General features: G+C 40.8%; 1 protein-coding gene across 1 annotated transcript in view; it reads right to left on the bottom strand.

Annotated features, from left to right (window-relative positions):
- CELSR1 (cadherin EGF LAG seven-pass G-type receptor 1) overlaps nucleotides 1–19,819 on the bottom strand; it is a 162,154-nt gene that overhangs the window by 11,893 nt on the left and 130,442 nt on the right. The window contains exons 17-25 of the mRNA XM_041474688.1: nucleotides 18,881–18,975; nucleotides 18,343–18,552; nucleotides 15,535–15,718; nucleotides 12,728–12,948; nucleotides 11,424–11,554; nucleotides 10,928–11,095; nucleotides 8,410–8,536; nucleotides 7,828–8,028; nucleotides 4,281–4,455 (exon numbers count right to left, since the gene is read on the bottom strand). Coding sequence (XP_041330622.1) covers nucleotides 4,281–4,455; nucleotides 7,828–8,028; nucleotides 8,410–8,536; nucleotides 10,928–11,095; nucleotides 11,424–11,554; nucleotides 12,728–12,948; nucleotides 15,535–15,718; nucleotides 18,343–18,552; nucleotides 18,881–18,975 — 1,512 coding nt within the window. The remainder of the gene's footprint in view (nucleotides 1–4,280; nucleotides 4,456–7,827; nucleotides 8,029–8,409; nucleotides 8,537–10,927; nucleotides 11,096–11,423; nucleotides 11,555–12,727; nucleotides 12,949–15,534; nucleotides 15,719–18,342; nucleotides 18,553–18,880; nucleotides 18,976–19,819) is intronic.

Raw genomic sequence — 19,819 nt, 5'->3', positions numbered from 1 at the left:
TCACGTCACCCACCAGTCCTTCTCTGTTCCCAATGAACAGGTCCAGTGGGGTATCTCCCTTTGCCGGCTCACTCATCAGCTGCATCAGGAAGTTCCCTTCCACACACTCCAGGAACCTCTGGGACTATACTCTGCTGTGTTGTATTCCCAGCAGACACCTGTTAAGTTGAAGTCCCCCACATGAACAAGGACTAGAGATGGTGAGACTTCTCTCAGCTGCTTGTAAAATATTTCCTCTGCCTCTTCATCCTGGTTGGATGGTCTATAATAGACTCTTACTGTGGTATCTGTCTTGTCCTTCCTGATGATTCTTACCCATAAACACTCAACTCTTTTATCACCAACATCAAGCTCCAGACAGTCAAAACATCCCCTAACAAAGGTAACCATTCTAATGGTTTCTAACACAGACACACCTGCATCTTTGCTGCCACAGGGATCTCCAACCCCAGCCTCCACTGAGATGGCAGACAGAAGGAGTCACTGCCACGCTATCCCACAAACACTGGCATTCTGCCCTCACTTGCCTCTAGTGAGCTTGGTTATATCCCTTTCCCCATTCAAACCCAGTTTAAAGCTCTTTTAACGAGCCCTGTAATTCCTGTGCAAAGATCCTTTCCCCCCTTTGAGACAGGTGTATCCTGTCTGCAGAGATCTTCCTTCTCCAGGACACAGAAAGCGATCCCTGGGAGGCCTGTGGCCAGTGGCAGATGGCAGGTGGCTGCAGCATGTTGTCTGGGCACGGGGACACCAACTGCGACGAGCGTATGTCCTGTCTCCAGAGGCGGCCACGGCTGACCGCAGTGCTGCTCTCTACAAGGAGGGCTCGTCTGCACTGAGAGTCATCTTTTTCTGAATTGATGCCTGCATGCTTTGATGAAAGGACACTGAGAAAGGGAAAGGTAGCTGCATTTCACTCTTGCTGCTTAGAACTGGCCCACAGCCAATATTCACATCTGGTACAGGCCTATGGTCTATGAAAACTAAACTGGCTATTTGGCAAAGCAGTGGATATTGGATCTGTTTTCACTGAAATGTGGAATGAGATAGGACTAGTCTCCCTTCCTGCTCCCATTGGCCCTTCCACCACCCCCTTCAGCAGTTGCCATCCAGAAAGAATTAGCCATAAATGATTAAGAGACCATAAAGTATTTTATACAGATGTAATTCTGTGGATACAGTCTGTTTCCCAGGACTGGATTTGCCCATTAATGGGACTCTGGCTCTATGAGTAATTGGCAGACAGAAATATTTTTTCACTCTCAAAATCCTACCCTGAAGTTCTCTGTTAAACAAATGGGGCAAATTGCAGTCTTCAGGTACATGGTTCAAATAGTACTGCAGTCAACAACACGTGAAATAACACTTTACTCAAAGGCAGAATGAAGCCAATGCAATGTAATACTGAGAAATATTTTGGCACATCAATTAAATGCTGCAGCCTGGTTGCCCTTAACAGACCGAGTGTGCAAGCTAAGTGATACCTTGCTAACATTTGCAGGAACTGGGGCTGGTCCTGTGGCCAGGAGTCCTGTGGAGACCAGCACCCATCCCCAGCACACACACAGGCGTGTGCCAAGGGCTGCAGGAGAGGCATGTTTTGACCTTTCTGAGCTCCTGAGGGCTCAGCAGCCATGTGTGACTCAAGCAGCTATGGGGCAGCCTCAACTCTCTCCTGATTAATTGCTTTGCTTAGGATTTGAAAAGTGCCAGTTTCTGGGGGATATAGGTTTTAGGGCTGCAGTCTCCATGGCAAAGCAGTCACTGCACACATATGTCAAGCAGTTAGCGTGCTGCCATGGAGACAGGCAGAACAGGGGGGATCTTGCTGAGTGCCAAATCCAGCCCTTTGCTCCTGTGGCAAGGAAGTCATAAAATCCCTCTCCAAGATGGATCAAACTACACTTTAAAATGAGCAAGATTAAAGCTGATTTTAAATGTTCCACTATCACTCCCAATGGAGGACTATTCCAGATCCACACTGTTTTGATGGCAGTAAGCCTTCTCCCAACTTCTATCCTATTCTTATTCATGGCAATTTGCATTTCTCTGCTGTGATTAAATGTGGTTCTTCCCCGTTGGAATAAACATTTTACTAAGTGTTATCCCCCTCTAAAGGCCAAGGTTCCTTTCTTCAAGTAGCTTGATCCCATCACAGATGCCTTAGGACCACTATGTCCCAGCTTGAAATGAATAGCAGTTTGAGCATAGAAAGTAGAAAAAATAATATACAAAAATCCACTGCTACTGTAGTTTTGGGGTTTTTTTTTCCCTCTCTCAGGACAGCTATGATGAAGATGAAATGGTATTTTTCTTTAAAATAAAAAACTCTGCATGTCCCAAGACTAAAATTTCTTTCCATATCTAAACTATACCACAACTAAGAAAAATAAACAATCCTTCTCTCATAAATCAATTTAAATAATGTTTAGGATTCGTGTTATGAAGTTGGAACCTCTTTACTGTTTATAAATTAAAATTTATAAAGAAGCTTAATTAAAATATGTACAGTAACAAGTTATCTAGAGGCAAGAAATCCTACATTGTGCTACTTATGATGAAACAATTTTCTCCTCAGATGATTTATAAGCCTGGAAGGGCAAACTAAAGGCTTACTTTTCTTTATCCCCCATTTCACAAAATCCCCTGACTTTCTCAGTAATAGGGATCTGACTTTTCATTTAAACAGAACTGCAAATTCAGTAGATTTGGGGATTGAATTGCAGGACAAAACCTGGAAAGTTTCAAAAGTGCTAAAAAAAGTTTCATATCAGAGAGCAGTAACTAAGTAGAAAAATGTAGAAATGGTATGCTTGTGATATTTAAATTGCATAATACTGCTGTTGAGAAGGTCTGAATTTAGATTTCAGAGAGAAAGTAACCTTAAGCAGAAACTCCTTCCAACAAATTCTTCTAAAGATAATGAGTTCTGAAATTTAATTAGTTTTTGTTATTTAATGATACTTCTTTTCTGCTAGAAATGATGCTGCCAAATATCTGATTGCACTTCAGTGTTCCTGAAAATACTGCAGTAGCCCTGCAAGTACTGGTAAAAGTCACACAGGTCCGAAATGCTTCAGAAGTTCAAGGACAATTTCTATTTTAAATGCCTGGGGTACAACTAAAATGGCAGAGCCTTCTGGGTGGTGCTTTTTACTATAAACTGATAGAAGTAGAAATTATTAGGCAGAAAATGTATGGAAAAACTTACCAGCTCCCTGAAGAGAGAATTAACCTATACCAGCCTATGTTGTGATTTCATATTGCACTTTCTTAAAACACACAGAAAAAAAAGAACAAGTATGTATTTTTAAATCTAACTTGTTCCATAATATTTTTGCAAGTGTGCATGAGTGATAGCTATTTGTTTGATCTCAGAGACATCTAAAGCTCTGCCACTGCTGACAGTATGATATTATCTGTAAAAATAAAACTAATTGGAAAAAAGTTAACTGCCTGCCTAGGATGTGATTTCCCATATGGCAAGAGATACATGCTGAAACAGTTGAACCAAAAATCCTCACTCCAACTGTTCCATGAAGCACAGTTCCTGAGGAGCTGTCTGCCTGAATTAACACAGCGCCGTGTGCTTAGGGTAACGCTGGAAATGTCTACGGCAAAAATAGGCACGGTGAGGGCGGAGATGGATGTGCTCCAGTAGATCACTCTGGACTGGTTTAAAAGATTACTGCCTCCAGATTTTCATTACTCTTCCTCAGCTGAAAGTTACAGCCTTTGTATCTGAAATTAAGTAAAAGGCAGCTTGAGTATTCCCAGCTTGGTTTTATGCCAAATAAAACATAGCCACTGAAATTCCCTTCAGAAGTATTTACTGCTGGTCGACAGTAGGCAGTGGGAATGTCCAGTGAAGGGCAGTAATGTCCTGTGGGCAGGCAGCATTGCTTCTGAAGCACTGCAGTTACCTCAGAGACCATGTGTCCATATCTGGAGGCACCAGCACGGGCAAGGAAAATTTCTGAAAGCTACTGGCAAAGTTGTTCAAATAAAAATACTGTTATTCCCAAGCAATATTATCAAGTCCTGGTTTAATCTGTGCAATTATGTTTCTGTTACTGGATAACCATCAGTATCACTTCAGCTAGGGCAACAAACATTTGGTACACAAATCTGCAAAATTCAGGCTGACTTCTGCTAGACATGACTTGGTGCTGCCCTGCTTCAGGAAAACACCCATAGCTGTCTGGCGTGGGATAACTTCCCTGAACCTGGACAGTGAAGATGGCAGGGAAAGTAAACTTTTTTGGGGTGCTTGAGGGTACCTGTTATGATGGCAGGAATGCCCCAGCCAACAACGTAGTAGAACCGCATGTGCCCGAAGTTGATGTTCCTCACTTCAGTCAGCATCCGGTAGATGTGGAGCTGCTCCACAAACATCCATGCAAAGGTGCTCATGTAGAAATAATGCAGGAGGATGGCAATCACAGTACACACAAACTGCAGAAGGGAAAGGGCAGGGAAATTAGAATTGCTCTTCTGAATCACAACCCTGTGAGTCACTCGTTCCCCCCATGTAGCTAATGGCAAGCGTAATAAAAAGATTTTGGCAGAACAAATATACTGCCTTGAAATCAGTTTTTCAGAGTTTAAGAAGAGCTGCTCATACTGTGAGAGATTTTGCTTTTTTAAAGTAAAGTGGATCACTAAGCTCTGTCAGGCTGAGAGCAGCAAAATTTAAGGACTTGCTGAAATCAGAGACCAGGTCCACAGTGAGACTACAAGTTACAGCTACAACTGGCACACTGGTAGCTGAAGTCATCTTTGGGATCAAAGAGCCACCTTGAAACCCATGACCTTCAGATACTTGCCCTTCTGTAACTTCTGCTAACCAATTTTCTCTCCCAACTTAATAGTTTGATGCATGAAAACAAGAATGAACACAAGCATCTGACACCTGAATTGTAATCTTGCAATTAACCTTCTCCTTTCAGAAGCCAAACAAAGGATTTTGCCAAGCATCTGTTGATAAGCTTGAATTAAGAGAACTTTGTGCAACCATTCAGTTTTTGTTCGAAAATGTTTTATATTGTGTTTTGTAACCTTTTGTTTCTGTGCAGCACTGACCCTGCTTTCAGACTTTGGCATGACTTTTTAGTGGTTTTTCATGGCGTAATGCTCAGAAATGTACGTTTCCCTGTTTAATGTACATTTAACCTCTTTGCTGAGCAAAAGAATCATACAGACTGCCAACTTTCTGTATTCACTTACCACATCAGCATTATTATAACATCATGTGTTATTGAAAAGGTGGCTCACTAAATAAACCATCTTTCTTCCCTCTATCTAAGTAGTGCTTTTCTTGTTCCTATTCTCACACGCCCCTGAGCAGAGTGCTGCCCTGAACATTACCTTTTTCAGGTAAGAAAAAAGAAAGAAAATAAATCACTTTCTATCAATAGTCCAGGGAAAGATTAAAACCTCACCCAGAAATGTGACTGTTAATTTACAGAAACCCATAAAAGCCAGGCTGGGTGCCAAGCAGCACAGCATTATTTGCGCTCCAGCATTCTTTACCTCTTTATGTTCATCAGTGCATGACTCGTTAGACAACTCTCATTCCATACAGACAGATGAATAATTGTCTCAAGCAGACACGGCTTACAGCCCTCCTACCTTCTCAAATTGACTGGGTAGGCTGTAAGGAGCAGCTTTCTGCTGCATGAAATACATTCTAAAATTAAAGATCTTTGTAAATGGTTTAAAGGATTGGGGTGTTACCAGTGTCCTGGTAACACTACAGAACATGATCACATCATGAGCCCCAAAGCATGGAAATGAGAAGGAGCAAAAGAGAACAGTCTCACCAAGTATGACCATTAGGATTTGTGGTATTGATGTAATGAACTGTTTTACTACTTTTATAAACCTCTGCTTGGTGTTTCATGACACTATGAAAGGAATCTGGAAATGAGGAGCCATCATTCACGGCATAATTTTTGGTAAAATTCTGTAGGGATGTGGACTTGGCCCCCAATTCCTCAGTAGGTGTGTTGGAGAACTGAGAGTATTAACTATCCCTTGGTAGTGAAATGCAGTGAAAAATGAGTGGTGTGCTCAGCAAGGCATGGGAAAGGTCATGTTACACAGAGTGCTGTGTATCAATTGGCAAGGTGAGCTCCTTTCAGCAAAGTTATTTTAGTATGCAAATATTTATATAATGAAACAAAGACAACACAAGTTCACACATGACATGAGACCATATCCCAGAGTGCAGGTCACTGCAGAAGATCTCACCATAGCAGCAGATAAAGGACCTGAGTTTCTGGTAAAGGGGAGTACTGGTATACAGAATTGGAAGTGATGCACCCAGCTGGAAAGCTTTATCCAGTCTGGCATTCACAGTTTTTCAAAAGGTAAGGTGGGAGAAGAAGCCCAGAAAAAAACCCAACAAATGAATCTGAATCTTGGAATTTGAATAATTTAAGCAGCTTAGTTTTATACAGTTTTCCAAAATAAATACTATTAAACAGGTTTCCTGGCAAGACAATTTTTATAAGAAAGGTCTCTCAAATTTACTAGGAAAAGTTCTTGTCAGCACTCAGTTACTGGAAGGTGAAATCAGTCAAGGTTAGATACTTTTTAAAATGCATGTTATAGCTCAAGTGGATATTAGAAGCCAGAGTGACAGTGTAGGATTAAGTCATACAGTAAATGAGGCTCTTTGTTTAGGCACCACAGTGTCACTACCATGATGGTGATGATATTCATTGAATGGAGGCCTATTCTCCTATTTCTGCTGCTTGGACAATGTGAAATGAGCATGATTTTTTTATTGCTGTTGTTTTGTTTTGATCTCAACACTGTACTTCCCTCTCTAAAATTAGATTGGAACATGTACAGTAATGGATTTCTAGAAGATAAAATTTCTTCCCAGTGTTCAGATAATCCCTAAAGTAACATTTTGAATATTTTTCCTATCTACTAAGGACATACATTTTATTGCACGTCATCCCCCATCTGTGTCCAGCCTGTTTGGCACAGGTGCCTGTGCAGCCTGGCAGCGCTGGAGCCCTTGTCTGTCTCTTACCTGTGTGAATGGCAGCCATGGCTTTTGGGATAGGTGCTACTAAGAAACAGCAGCAAGACTACATATAATGCCACATGGTTAAGAGAGCAGGGAGGTGGTAAGTACAGAACACACTTCATGTGTGGTTTATCTTGTACTCAGTCTATTCATAACTTGCATTTCTTGACATGCACAATGCTGGAGATCCTTGCACTAAGCTTTGTCAACAGGTATGATGGGCTGAAGCCAACAACCACTGTGTCTGGAAGGCACAAAGCAAACTGACAGGTCTCCTCCTGAATCTTGGGTGTAGCAAGCTGTCCCATGCCTGGCAAGTGGCTTCTCCAGAATGGCCAGTGGGTGTAGAGTGTGCATATTAGCACCTGACCAGCACCACTTCACTGACAACCTGTGAGTCTACACCAGGAGCCATTTGGGCTTGGGAGCTACCTGCTGCAGGAGAAACTGGAGTGTCTCCTACTGAACAGGCAAAGCAAGACAGAAAACACACTGATGGAAAGGAAGGAAGAAATCAGTATTTAAGGTTCAGTTCCTGGAATAAACCTTCAACAGCGCTGCTGTCATATATTCTCTGAAAGTAAGATATAGTTCTATTGCCTGCCATTGCTATTAATGTTATCAGCCACACGTGAATATACTAAAGATCTGATGTTTTTCAAGTAAGTGTTGAAGCCAAAAAGAGGAGAAAGTGAAACAGATGGGAGAAGGTAAAAGCTGCAATATGAACCCTCTGATTTAAAGCTTGAGAACAACTCTAGCAATGAATACAGAGTAAGTCTTACCGGGTTTTCAGTCTGGTTGATTCCAATAAGAAAGACAAGCTCAGAAAAGAACAGGGCAGCCACCAGGTTTTTGTGGATACTGTGCAAGTTGGAACGCAGTGTGCGGATCAGGACCAGCAAGATGAAGGTGATCAGCAAAGCCGCCAGCGAGATGGATACGGTGGTGTAAGTGACAATCTTCAGAGGAAGCACTTCCCCATTCTGTAGAAAGACAGATTGACAGAAACTCTTGGGGTTTTCCCTGCCTTTTCCTCCAATCAAATCTACTGCTCAGAATGCCAATGTTTTCATTATACTGAGCCAACATACAGATTTATTAGGGACCAACAGGAGTGGGTGATGCCACCTCTTTAGTTGCTAAACATGTTGAGTGTGTATGGGCAGCACCCAGAGGATACACCAACCAGGTAAGAAGGTCCTTTCAGCAAACCCAGTGGCAGGTGCTGCCAGGCATGGGCAACACACTCCTAACACTGGGACTGATCTGCTGACAGTGCCCTGAGTCCCACACAAAGCTCAAGCTCTGAGCCAAAGCCCTTGAAAACCAAAGCTTCCAAAAATCACGAGCCTGACATCACCCACCTCTCGTTTAGAAATGTCCATCAGGACAGCAAAGCTGGTTATATGGTTGCACTGGCAAGCGATATGGCTGTGGTTTCTGGAAAACAGCTCACACCCTCGGGAGGACCAGGCACCTGTCCCACCAATCCTGCGGGGAAAAAAGGCATTTCTGAGCACCATCCTCCAACCTCCCCTCACCTTCCCCTGCCCTCTGTGGCAGCTTGCACTGCACAACCAGAGAGGACTGCAAGTACCAGGACAGAATTATCTATAGCTATCACCTGCCTGAAAGAGTATCATCAAACTAAAAAGGCCTTCAGTTGAAGTAGTTTCTGATAAGACAGCTGGCCAGGTTTTTTTGGTTTATAACAGTCTGTTTTGAGTTTAAAAAAGAAAAATTAAAACTTTGCTTTTGGGTCAGTGGCCACACAACCAATACGGGAAAGAGATTGCACTGAGCAAAATGTCTGTAACCAAGGTAAATAATACCAGAACCACAGAGGGACATATGTTTTTGAGTGAAATATGTTTCAGCAATAATATGATACCATTATACAGTTACTCTGAAAAAAAAGGTTAAAACCTTCTCTAATAAATAATATTTCATACCAGGAGATCTCTTATATCAACAGTAGGGAGGAACTGCTGCCTTAAAATTCTTCCCTGTGCAGTTATGGTTAACTCCAGTGACTTCAGAAATTATTTTGTATTAATATTAATTATTCTATTCTGAAGTTAATGAGTAATAAAAAAATAGTATTGCAGTTACTGAAAGATTTTTCGATTAGATATGACAAGAACTCTTTTTCATTTAGCAATAAAATATTTGTTAAATTTTAATATCCCTTCCTCTCAAAAAGGACTCTCTTTCTAACAGCTCTTTCATTCCATGCCACGTAAGAGCTGCTTTTCAATTGTGGCTGTAGGAAGACGTAACACAGATAACAATGCCACTGAAGTTGCCAGCGAATAGCTAACAGATGAATCACTTTAGAGCTAATGAGTTATTCAAGCTCAAACAATGTTTAAAAATTTATGAAAAAGGACTTGCCATTCCCTCACAATCAGCAGATTGACAGAGTGCATACAAGGAAAAACACTGCTTCACATGTGGGGAAATGGAGGAGTTTATTACTGTGAAGATAAGAGATTTCTGTTGCATCTTCGATCCTTTAAATGATATAATCTCCTGAAGCCTTTAACTAGGAGGCACACATTCCCTAGGTTAGTTTGCTGTTGTAAAAGGCAACAGAATATTGCCTTTTAATGGATTTTTCCATAGGTTTACTAGAATTTTTTGGTTTTTAGGAAACAAGCAACAGCTATTCCCTTCCCCCTGGGCAGCCCAGGTCATCCTCTCACTGTGTACCTTGGTTTGTAGCGGGAAATTGCAACATATATGTAACAGTTACAATATTGTGAAATATTGTAACAATAGTTATAATATTGTGAAAGCATAATATGAATGTAGAAAACATTCAGAAAACATTTTCTTTTGTTTTGTCCACACTCTTGAAATATCTCCACCGGGACTGTGCTGTTTCCACAATGCCATAAAACCAATGAAACATCAGCATATACAGTTCCAGCTCATATACAATTTTTCTCATTTTCAAGAAAAAGATGTCTTTATCTTGAACTTTACTGAATACAAAAGAACGAAATGAATGATTCTCAGAACACTTCATCTTTTTCCTTACACTTCCCTCCTAGAGAGTCAAATACTCTCTCCTTATATTTTGCTTCTATATTACAATTGCTTTCCATAAGCCGAAAAGGTCTAATGTCCCATAAAAGGTATTTCCACTCCCTCCAATTTTTCACTAAAACAAATGAAAGCAAATCCACAATAGTTGATGAAATGAAAGTTAAGTTTCTTACCAGTGCAACTGCCTTTGCATTGACTTTTGATTCAAAAATTTGTGATTCAGAAATTAGTAATCTTTACTCCTAATTTTATCTGCAAAATCTGTCCTCATTTCTACCAAAATGAAGATTTGGTTTTGTAATTTTTTGCACAGGCCCTGGCTGAGGCACCAAGGGTAGGTGCCTGTTTGCTGTCTACTCTGTCCATAGTCACTGGAGTGTAACAGGAGAATATTCAGCGCATGGAAGAGCTGAATCATCTCCTGAAAATCCTGACTAAAAGACCTCAGGCAAGCCATGAATTCAGACACTGGAGTTGGACTATGTTTGTCCAGACATACATCTGTGGGCAAATAGCATGGGCAAATACAAGGAAATTGTGGGATTTATTGTTTCTGGGTGAAAATGAACCCTACAGAAAGACATGACAGCATTGTGTTTCTTAGAAACCACATAGCTAATCCTTTGTTTGATGAGTTATGATAATTATTTTCATTTTTCTCAGGTTGGTGGGAAATTACTATGTGGCTCTATTCCACCAAAAATTAGTTGTCAGTTGAACAGACAGACCAAGACAGCATTTCCTCCAGAATTATCTTCCCAGGATAAGGGCAGGAGTTTTCTGCTACTCAGATGGTGTCACTCACAGCCCAAAAGCAAGCAGGAGACATACGTGATGGAGTGATTCCAGAAGACACAGACAGGCTTTGTTCTCTCCTCTGTTTCCAGCATGGCATACTCCACTATGACAGGCTTTTCCACCAGGTTGGGAGGAAACTCCCCATCACTGTGAATGGCTGTGCTCACTACAGGTGTGTTGATGATAGGGCGATTTGGCAATCTGCGCAAGGACAAAAATGACACGGTGATCTACACATCAAAATGCAAAGCTACGTTCTGCAAATAGAAAATCTCCAGGTGCTGCTGCTCAGCAAGTGAGGCAGGTGTACCAACAGCCTTCCATGCAGATGTGTCTCCAAAACTGCTGGCATTTCTGGCATAGTTATTCTCCCCCAGTGTGCCAGAGGAGGACATGAGACAGTAGTGCAGTGAGAACAGCAGCACTGATGACATTTGGCCAGTATAACAGCAGCTCTGTCTCCCCCACACATTCAGAGAGCAGAAGAAGGGACCTGAATTCACAATTCACAAACAGTTCTGAAGTTTACCTCAAGCTTCTCCTGTCAGGGTCATAGTTTTCAGGCAGGAGGTGTCCCAGGGATCGGTAGATGATGACCATAGCAACAGTATGATGTGTCTCAGTGTCTGGGTGCCGCTTCTTTCTCTTTGCAAAAGCACTCTCAGAGCTGAACACATCGCCGTTCAACTTAGAGGGTATTTTCTGATTTGAAGGTTTCATTGTAGGCACTGCTATGGAATCAACACAAATATTAAATTCTTTGCACACAGCTTCAGAGCTACCATTTAAACTGGTAATTTTGCTTTGTCAAGATACAGTAATATTAGAGTTCTTACAACTCCAGGTTTAGAGCGCTCAGCATGCTTCTAATGTTATACTTGATATTTTTAATAAAATTTCAGTACAATTCATAGTTATATTGCTGATAATCAAATAACCATTGAACAGTGAAAAGCCATTTAGTCTAGCTATAAAATAAGCAATTTCTAAGCTAAAAGGTCCATAAGTATATAAGTACCCCATGCATAACTTAAGGAGAACATTAAAACATTATGCATTCTGCTAAATTGCATGTACATTTATATATGGCAAAACTAGTATTAATGAACCTACCAACTACACACATAAGATTTCTCCCTGCCAATTCTGTCATTTAATGAGCTTTCTGTTTTGGAAGATTCTCTTAAAATTCCCATTCCCTTTTGTCTTACAGAAAAGAAACAAATCATAGAAACATATACTCTGTTTCTAAGCAAACAGTCATAAAGTTGTACTAGCTTATTGTGTATTATTTTTGGAAGAGTTACTATTTCCCCATTCAGAAGACATTCAACCATGGATTGAACTTTGTTCAATACACATCTTGCACTTTGAGTTACCCTCTCTCCCTTTGCCCAAAAACCTTGTGGTGGTCTGCAGCAATCTTGGGATACTGCAGAGGCACTGGGAAGCAGGTACTCCCCATGCATTCTCCCTTATCACCCAGCTCAAGACTTTTTCATTGCTGCCTAGTTCTAACACCTCTCTGTGCTCCCAGATTTGGACCTCCCTCCATCTCTGCAGGGACTGGAGGAAGGCAGCTGTGGGACTGCAGGCACTGGGCAGCCATCCCATCCTATCCTGGTGGGAACAGAGGCAGAGCATTTCTCCTGCTTTGACAGGGCTTTGAGGGGCTGCAGGTGAGACCTGACAGACAGGTACAGCCAGTCCCACAGCCCCCCATGCCTCCATCACTGCCGGCAGGCAAAATGCCTCAGAAGTATGCACAGCTGCTCCATCCCTAAATAATGCTCACTTGTGCAGACAATCGCCCTGCTCTCACCCCAGTTCCACTCTGCTCCCTGAGGATCCACCACGCTCCCTGGGAACTGGCCATAATTGCTCACCAAACAGCAGCAGAAGGGTTTTACCTTTCCTTTCTGAAGGTCTGAATAAAGTATCAGGGAAGACAACAGATGACTCCAGATCTTTTGGGTAATCTTCTTTAATCTCATGAAATCGTGGTATTCTAGCTCCCGTGAAATTAGACTTGTCAAAGATGTCAACAGCAATAACTGGGGGGGATAAAAGTTTCCCATCACCACAGTGAAATGTTATTGAAAGACTAAAATGACTGCACAATGCAGATAAAAAATTTAAACCTTAAAATAGAAAGTAAAATTTAATTTTTTTCTGTTAACACCTTATATGATAACTAAAAGTTTATGTGTCAGCATTATGTTACAGTTATCAAATTATACATTTATTTTTTAGTGGAAAGGAATTCACAAGATAGTATCTCATACTATGAAAACATACTGGAAACATTGGAAATAAAGAACCAAAATCATTAAGGTTGCAAAAGATCTCCAAGATCAAGTGGAAGTGTTAACTCAGCACTGCCCAGTCCAGCACTAAACCATGTCCCCAAGGGCCACATCTACATGTCTTAAATACCTCCAGGGATGGTGACTTCCCTGGGCTAACTGCTTCAATGCCTGGGAATTGTTTCAGTGAAGAAACTTTTGCTAATACCCATCTCGAGGTAGATCCCTTCGCTGGTACTTCTCCAGCAGCAGCTGACCGTGGTTTCACAGAGGCTTTTCCCTGGCTGCTGCTCAGTGAATGCTCCTGCTTCACAGAGTTTCTCCATGTGCTGCTGGCTTGCTCCACTGTGTGCTGCATGTTCCAATTTTAGACTTGCTTTTTAATGGGAAGACTAAATCTACTGCTTCAAAAACATAGTTCTACACCTGTTGGATTGTGAAGTCAGCTGAACGAAGAAAATAACGTGTTTTATCTGGGACTACTCCTTAGTCCTCCACTGCCAGTTCCTCCCTAGCTTACCTCATGATCTCTGCCTGCTTAACTGCCCAAATACTTAAAAGCAATTGAGTTGGCTTTAACTTTCTCATTTAAGACAAGTCACTGAGTGCCAATTTACATGTCCTGGGGGTAACCCTACACCAAAAGGTGTGATCCTTTGCAAATTTCTGTACGAAGAAACAGCCACGTTAAGACACGCAAATTCCCATTCCTTTCCTAGTTTCTAACTCCCAGATGAGCCATTAGGAAACTCTATTAACACCATGTTCACCTGGAAAAACTGTTCAAAAGAAAACAGACCTCTTTCAGGCCAGAGTTGCCTCATCCCTCTCAAGCTCACACCTCTTTACACAGGAAGAACTGGTTGAAAAAAAATCATGATTTACAACCTGCAAGAAATTCTGGGGGTTGTTTTCTTCATCTCAGTTCAGTTGGGTTAAAATCCTGATCAGATTTTTTTTCTGAGTATAAAGACAAAACTATTTTGATTCTTATAGTCCTGAATCACAAGAAAGTATGTCAGTTTTGGTTTATAAATAAAAATCCAAGTGTTTGGCTTAGTTAACAGTAATCTATGTCATGTTGATGCAGGATGCTACAGCCTTTGCAACTTGACTGCCTCACGCCTTTGATTTTCTGCCCCTGTAATTGTGGACATAAAACATTCTTGGGACAAGGTTTGTAGCCAATTAAAGTTCTTACTATAACAGCAGGTGTAGTTGGGAAAATAAGACCAACTTTTGGGACATAAGCCTTCTTCATATCAGAAATAAAAGCAACAGCTTGAAAAGCTAAATATAAGTTCGGGCTGATATAGTTTAGAGCACCTCTGAAAGAAAAACCAAATAGCTATGCTGCTTGTGAGGGACTTCTGAAAGTCAGCTGGCTCCATCTCACCTCACACTCAGGGCAGGACTATCAACACCCCCTCAGCTGTTTGTAGCTGGGAAGAAAATGAAATAGAGAGAGCAGGGGAGAAAATGGGGAAATAAGCTGACCAGGCTGTGGCTGCTGTGCTTCACCGGCATATGCACTGCAGGGATGTCTATGAAATACAGCACAGTCCAACGTGCAGGAGCTGCTATTTGTTTGTCAGAGGAGAAATTTCCTGTGATAGGTGGGGAAGGTGTCTTGAAGGACTGGTGTTTCTGTGAAAATACCTTTCAGTACAAGAATCTCTACAGATGATGGTTTTCTGGATAGGTTCCAAGTTAGGAAAGCATGTGAAAATCAGGGGTATAATCACAGAATCATCTAGGTTGGAAAAGACCTATAAGATCATTGAGTCCAACCTTTGATATTTAGATCATTACCCTGTCAACTAGACCACAGCACTAAATGCCACATCCAGCTGTTTCTTGAACATCTCCAGGGCTGGGAATTCCACCACCTCCCTGGGTAGTCCATACCTATGCAAGTAAGATTAATAATATGCAATAAAATCAATAGTAGGGTTACTTTTTTTGTAATGCAGTAATTCTTCAGGTGGTGTTGGTGTGATTCCTCCAAAAATGAGATCTACTACATTCAACTATATTAGCTGGTCTCAAAAGGCACTACCTTTATTTACAAACTTAGTCCTTCCTACTATCTCTACACTGCTGTGACTGCAACAAAAAGCCACATGGAGCACTGGCATGGTCCAGAGGCTGAACAGATCAGACATCTCCCAGGAGGCCCCCATGGCAACTGAAAGATATGGATCAAGGCTCGATGGATTTGAAACTAATGCAATGGTTTTTCTCAGTGGGTACTATTAAAACAAATAACTAGCATCTCTGTCCAGCACATTTTTAAGAATCAAAAAAATGGCAGTTTTCAACACAGATACTCACTCATGTTAGTGGCAACAATGACAAAAGGTCTCATGTAGGTTTTTTTCATGTTCTGGGCCACATTGTTGAAATATTCCTCGTAGTGCCTGAGCAGGTGAGCGGTGCCACCCTCCGTTCGCTGAATTTGCTCCCAGTGCTCCTTGTTGCCAGGGTCCAGCAAAGCACTACCCACTTTGATAATATTCTGAGAAACAAAGTACAAGCCTAAATTATGAAGCAAACACAGAGCTGGGTTTCAAGTGAGAAGCATTGAAAATTATTGGCCTGACTGTCTCAGGTGAGTGCATAATGAAATATTTAATGCAGCCATGTTCTACTGCAGCCATATAAAAATATGCACACCAGTTACTCACCCAGAGGTTTTTTGGTCATGTAAAGCAAATCCCTCTAAAATTTTTACAAGTAAAGTAAGCCAAAATTGGAGCTGTAAGAGAACTGCCTACTTTCTTCCCCCTAATGACAAGAAATCGAGCAAAAGATGCAGGAGGAAAACCTATCCATGTTTTCTTTGTTTCTAAGAAATCAGACACATGAAAAGCACAGCTCTTAGCAGGTACAGTGAAGAACTTCCCCAGATAAATCAAAATAATGGTTTTTTGTTGAAAAACAAAAGAAAGTCATGGATAGAAATATCACTTCCTCTATTTTTTTCTTTTACTTTGTTTCCTACATAATACGTATTATACAGTGAAGAATGCTAAGAGTGAATATTAACTTGCGTAGACAAACTTTAAAATACATAAAAACACTTAAATCATGTCATTGTCTCCCCATTTTTACATTGCTTACAAATGGTATTAAAAAGGCATTTCTTTCTGAGAACCTGACTTTTCTGCCCTTTCTTAGAAAAATATGCAAAGGGACCCTCAGGCTGAATGGAAGGAGATTGACCCCAAAAGAGTGTTCTAAATGGCTTAAATGAGAAAGATGCTAAAAATTTTTAATCTTGGTGTGCATATGAACTGTGTTGTTGTAACAAAACCTAATTCCTAACTAAGGTAAAATTGGCGTAAATGGCAGTAGGAATTAATCACCACCAGCTCTAAAATAGCCAAGACAAATATTTAGGCTTCGTTTAGAAGGAGATATCTGTATCCTGTCTGTACTGTTTGAGGTTGGAAGCACATATCTGAGCTAAAAGAGACTCCCAATATGACCACCTTTACCCAGGGTGAGAAGCACAACATGGATCCCAGGAATGCAGGAGACACATACTGTACTTGGTACCAGGCCTCCTCCGTGTTTGTGAACATTATTTATGGCTTTTTATTATCTATTTTTCAGGCTTCTATGTGGGATTATTAAAAAAAAATTCCTTCTCCCCTTGTGGTTCCTCAGCCTAGGATGTTACCTCCTATTATTCATGAGCTGTACTCATTAGTTTTCAAATTCCTGACCTATCCTAAAACATTTAGGGAGTTCTTGAAAATATTATCTGTATGAAATTCAGAGCCAAGTGCAGAGAACAATAAATTAAAGCATATGTTTCCAAACTAGTTTTTTTTTTCTTTTTTTTTTTTTGCTTATTGTTCATATTTCTACTTAACAAAACATGCTAGAAATGAAGTTCCTTTTTAAGATCTGAATGGCCTGCTTCACAGCCCACAGGAAAGAAAAAACAGAGTCTCTTAAAATTTGGTGCACCTAAAATGTAAAATGTTTCAGAAGTTCTCCACTCTCTGCTGATTATACAGTCTGAGACACTAAGCAATTTTCTCAGCTGCATTTCTTCCTGCTCCTAACTCTCCAGTGACATCCTCTCCTGATGCAGCTTGGCTTTGCACAGCCCCTCCAATTTCACCCCAGGTCTGCCTGACCTGCCTCCTCCTCCTGGAGTACTGTGTGCAGTGACTTGGGTGTAGCACACCTTCTCAGGGAGCCAAACAGATCTTTGGCCAGCACAGACGCCAGTCTTGACCCATGGAGGGTTGTTCCACATGCTGGTGCCCAAGCTCTGGGCTCTGCTAGCACAGATCCAAATGGATGTTTTAGCTTGCACTCTGTGTTGTGCCATGGCCAGGATCTTGGAAAAGTATGGGCAAGAGTGGAGAACAGTACCCCCTGTACACATGGGATTGAGAAAAGCTCTACAAGCCTAACATGGGTCATCCAGCCTCCACATTATCAGACCACAGAATATGCCCAACTACTCCAAATTTCACATTTTTCCACCACAACTACGTATTTTACCAGACAGGGAAGATGCTACAGCTTGTTCTCTAGCCCTGGTCAGATCTTTGGTAATAACTGGGACTTTCATGAATGCTCTGAGTAGCAGAAGCTCTCTGGCACACATTTTAGTATGTGCCTTAAAATACCAATGATATGGAATGTCTTTCAATGTACTAACTCATGACTCAAGTATTCTCAAACTGAATTAGAGGAAACCTTCAGAATCAGTAACTGGCTCAGACTTAATTCGCTGCACATTTAAATGAGCAGGATCACATTAGGCATGTTTTACAACAAAAATAAATATAGTACACAAAACTATTTTAGGCATGAAAAACACATTAACTTGATGATTTCTTTTCATATGGGGAATATTGCTTTTGGCTGCTACTATGATGATATTTTTTAGAAAAGCACATTCTATTATATTTGTATTACACATACACATGCGTGCATAGACACATGCATAACCAACTTTCCATTCTAATCTGAGAAGAAAGGCTTATTTGTGGAACAGATTAGGCAATTACACAATATTAGCTACACCTTGGTCAAAGACAAATTTAATTACCCACTGCCACCTAATTTTCAAGGGAAACAGTAAGGGCTCAGCACAGTATACAGTATTTCTCTTACCTCATTGAATTCCACATCCCTTGTGGCTGCCAAGTCAAACCCTTGCTGCTGGCTCTCATACTGGAGGACCCGGATCATTATCTGGTAAGCTGTCCTCACGTCATTGCCATACAAGCTGTGTGTATACTTGGTGGCATTCTGCAGCGCTCTCACGATCCGTATGGTTTTCTCTCCATCCAGCTTGGTCTCATTGTGGTGTAACTTCTCATTCTGAATCAGATAAAAAGGGAGAAAAAAATCCAATTTTATGTATATATCTATTTTTTTTCATTCTAGTTACAAAGACAATCACAATTCAGGGATTTTTGGCACACAGGAATTGTTCGGTCAAAATTCAAAATTTTGTTTGTCTTGAGAAAGAGTTGGCAAGAAAACTCAATGGCAGATGTAACTGAGAGCCAGAAAAGCACCAGGGTTCTGACGGAAAATGAGGCTGTTTAAGGTTGTAGTCAAAAGACTGAGTGCAGGGACATCAAACTGGAGTCCAAACTGGTCATTATTTACAAAATAAAGGGAAAACTGAGAAAACCCAGCTTACCATGACTTTTAGATCCACAAAAGTGTTGGTGGTGCAGTTGAAAAGCTCGGGAGGCAGCCAGCCCTTCTCAATGTTACAATGCCGGACGGCATTTCCTGAAGGAGACAAAGCATCAATGGCAAACAACGTTCTGAATTGTGCAGGGTAAATATTCACAGATTTCACTATCCTAGACTTTCAGATTTCCTACATTTTTAAGTTGCTCAAAGCTACACATGTATTTCAATTTCCAAACAGGGAATTCCTGTGAGAGAAAAGTTAAGGACTACTAATCTCCAGGAGTTGCTTTTGCCAGGCTTTGGAGAAAAGTCAGGTAAACTCCAAGCTCTGCCCAACTGCTCTCAGCCTCACTGCCAGATTGCTCTCAAATTAATTAATTAATTTCTTTATCCCAAAAAAGAGAAAGACTCTGCACTTCCTAAGTATTCCGGAAAACCAACCCCTGCTGAGATTTCTGCGCAATAGCCTGCATAGGAAGACCTCCTGGACAAATGCTGTATTCACACCAACACATGCCCACATATCTGCATACTGCATGTGCTAAACACTTCAATCAACATGGATAATTACCTTTTTGTCACTTGTAAATGGACCATGAGCAGCTTACTGTTTAATTTAGCTTATTATATTTTGTACTATTTGTCAAATAATTTTAAAATGCAATTCTTGGCTGAGGATCCTTTACCATGAATTGCAAGTAATATAATTCAAAATTTACGTTCGTGCTAGTTAATTTGCACATAACATACTGCCTATGTCTAAGCCATTTAACTACTAATATCTAAATAAGAACTATAATTAATTTTACTATATCTAATTATATTATTTCTCTTCCATTACTAGGTGAATACAATTAAGCCTCAGGTTCTTAGTCTGAATATTCATTGCTGTTGTATCGTGCGGCAATTACTATAAGGATTACTTTGAATGATTGGTAAC

This window comes from Pyrgilauda ruficollis, unplaced genomic scaffold (genome assembly GCF_017590135.1).
Source record: "Pyrgilauda ruficollis isolate IOZ18807 unplaced genomic scaffold, ASM1759013v1 scaffold33, whole genome shotgun sequence".
Taxonomy (NCBI): domain Eukaryota; kingdom Metazoa; phylum Chordata; class Aves; order Passeriformes; family Passeridae; genus Pyrgilauda; species Pyrgilauda ruficollis.
The sequence above is the reverse complement of the archived record's forward strand: the minus strand, read 5'-3'. Positions and strand labels throughout refer to the sequence as shown.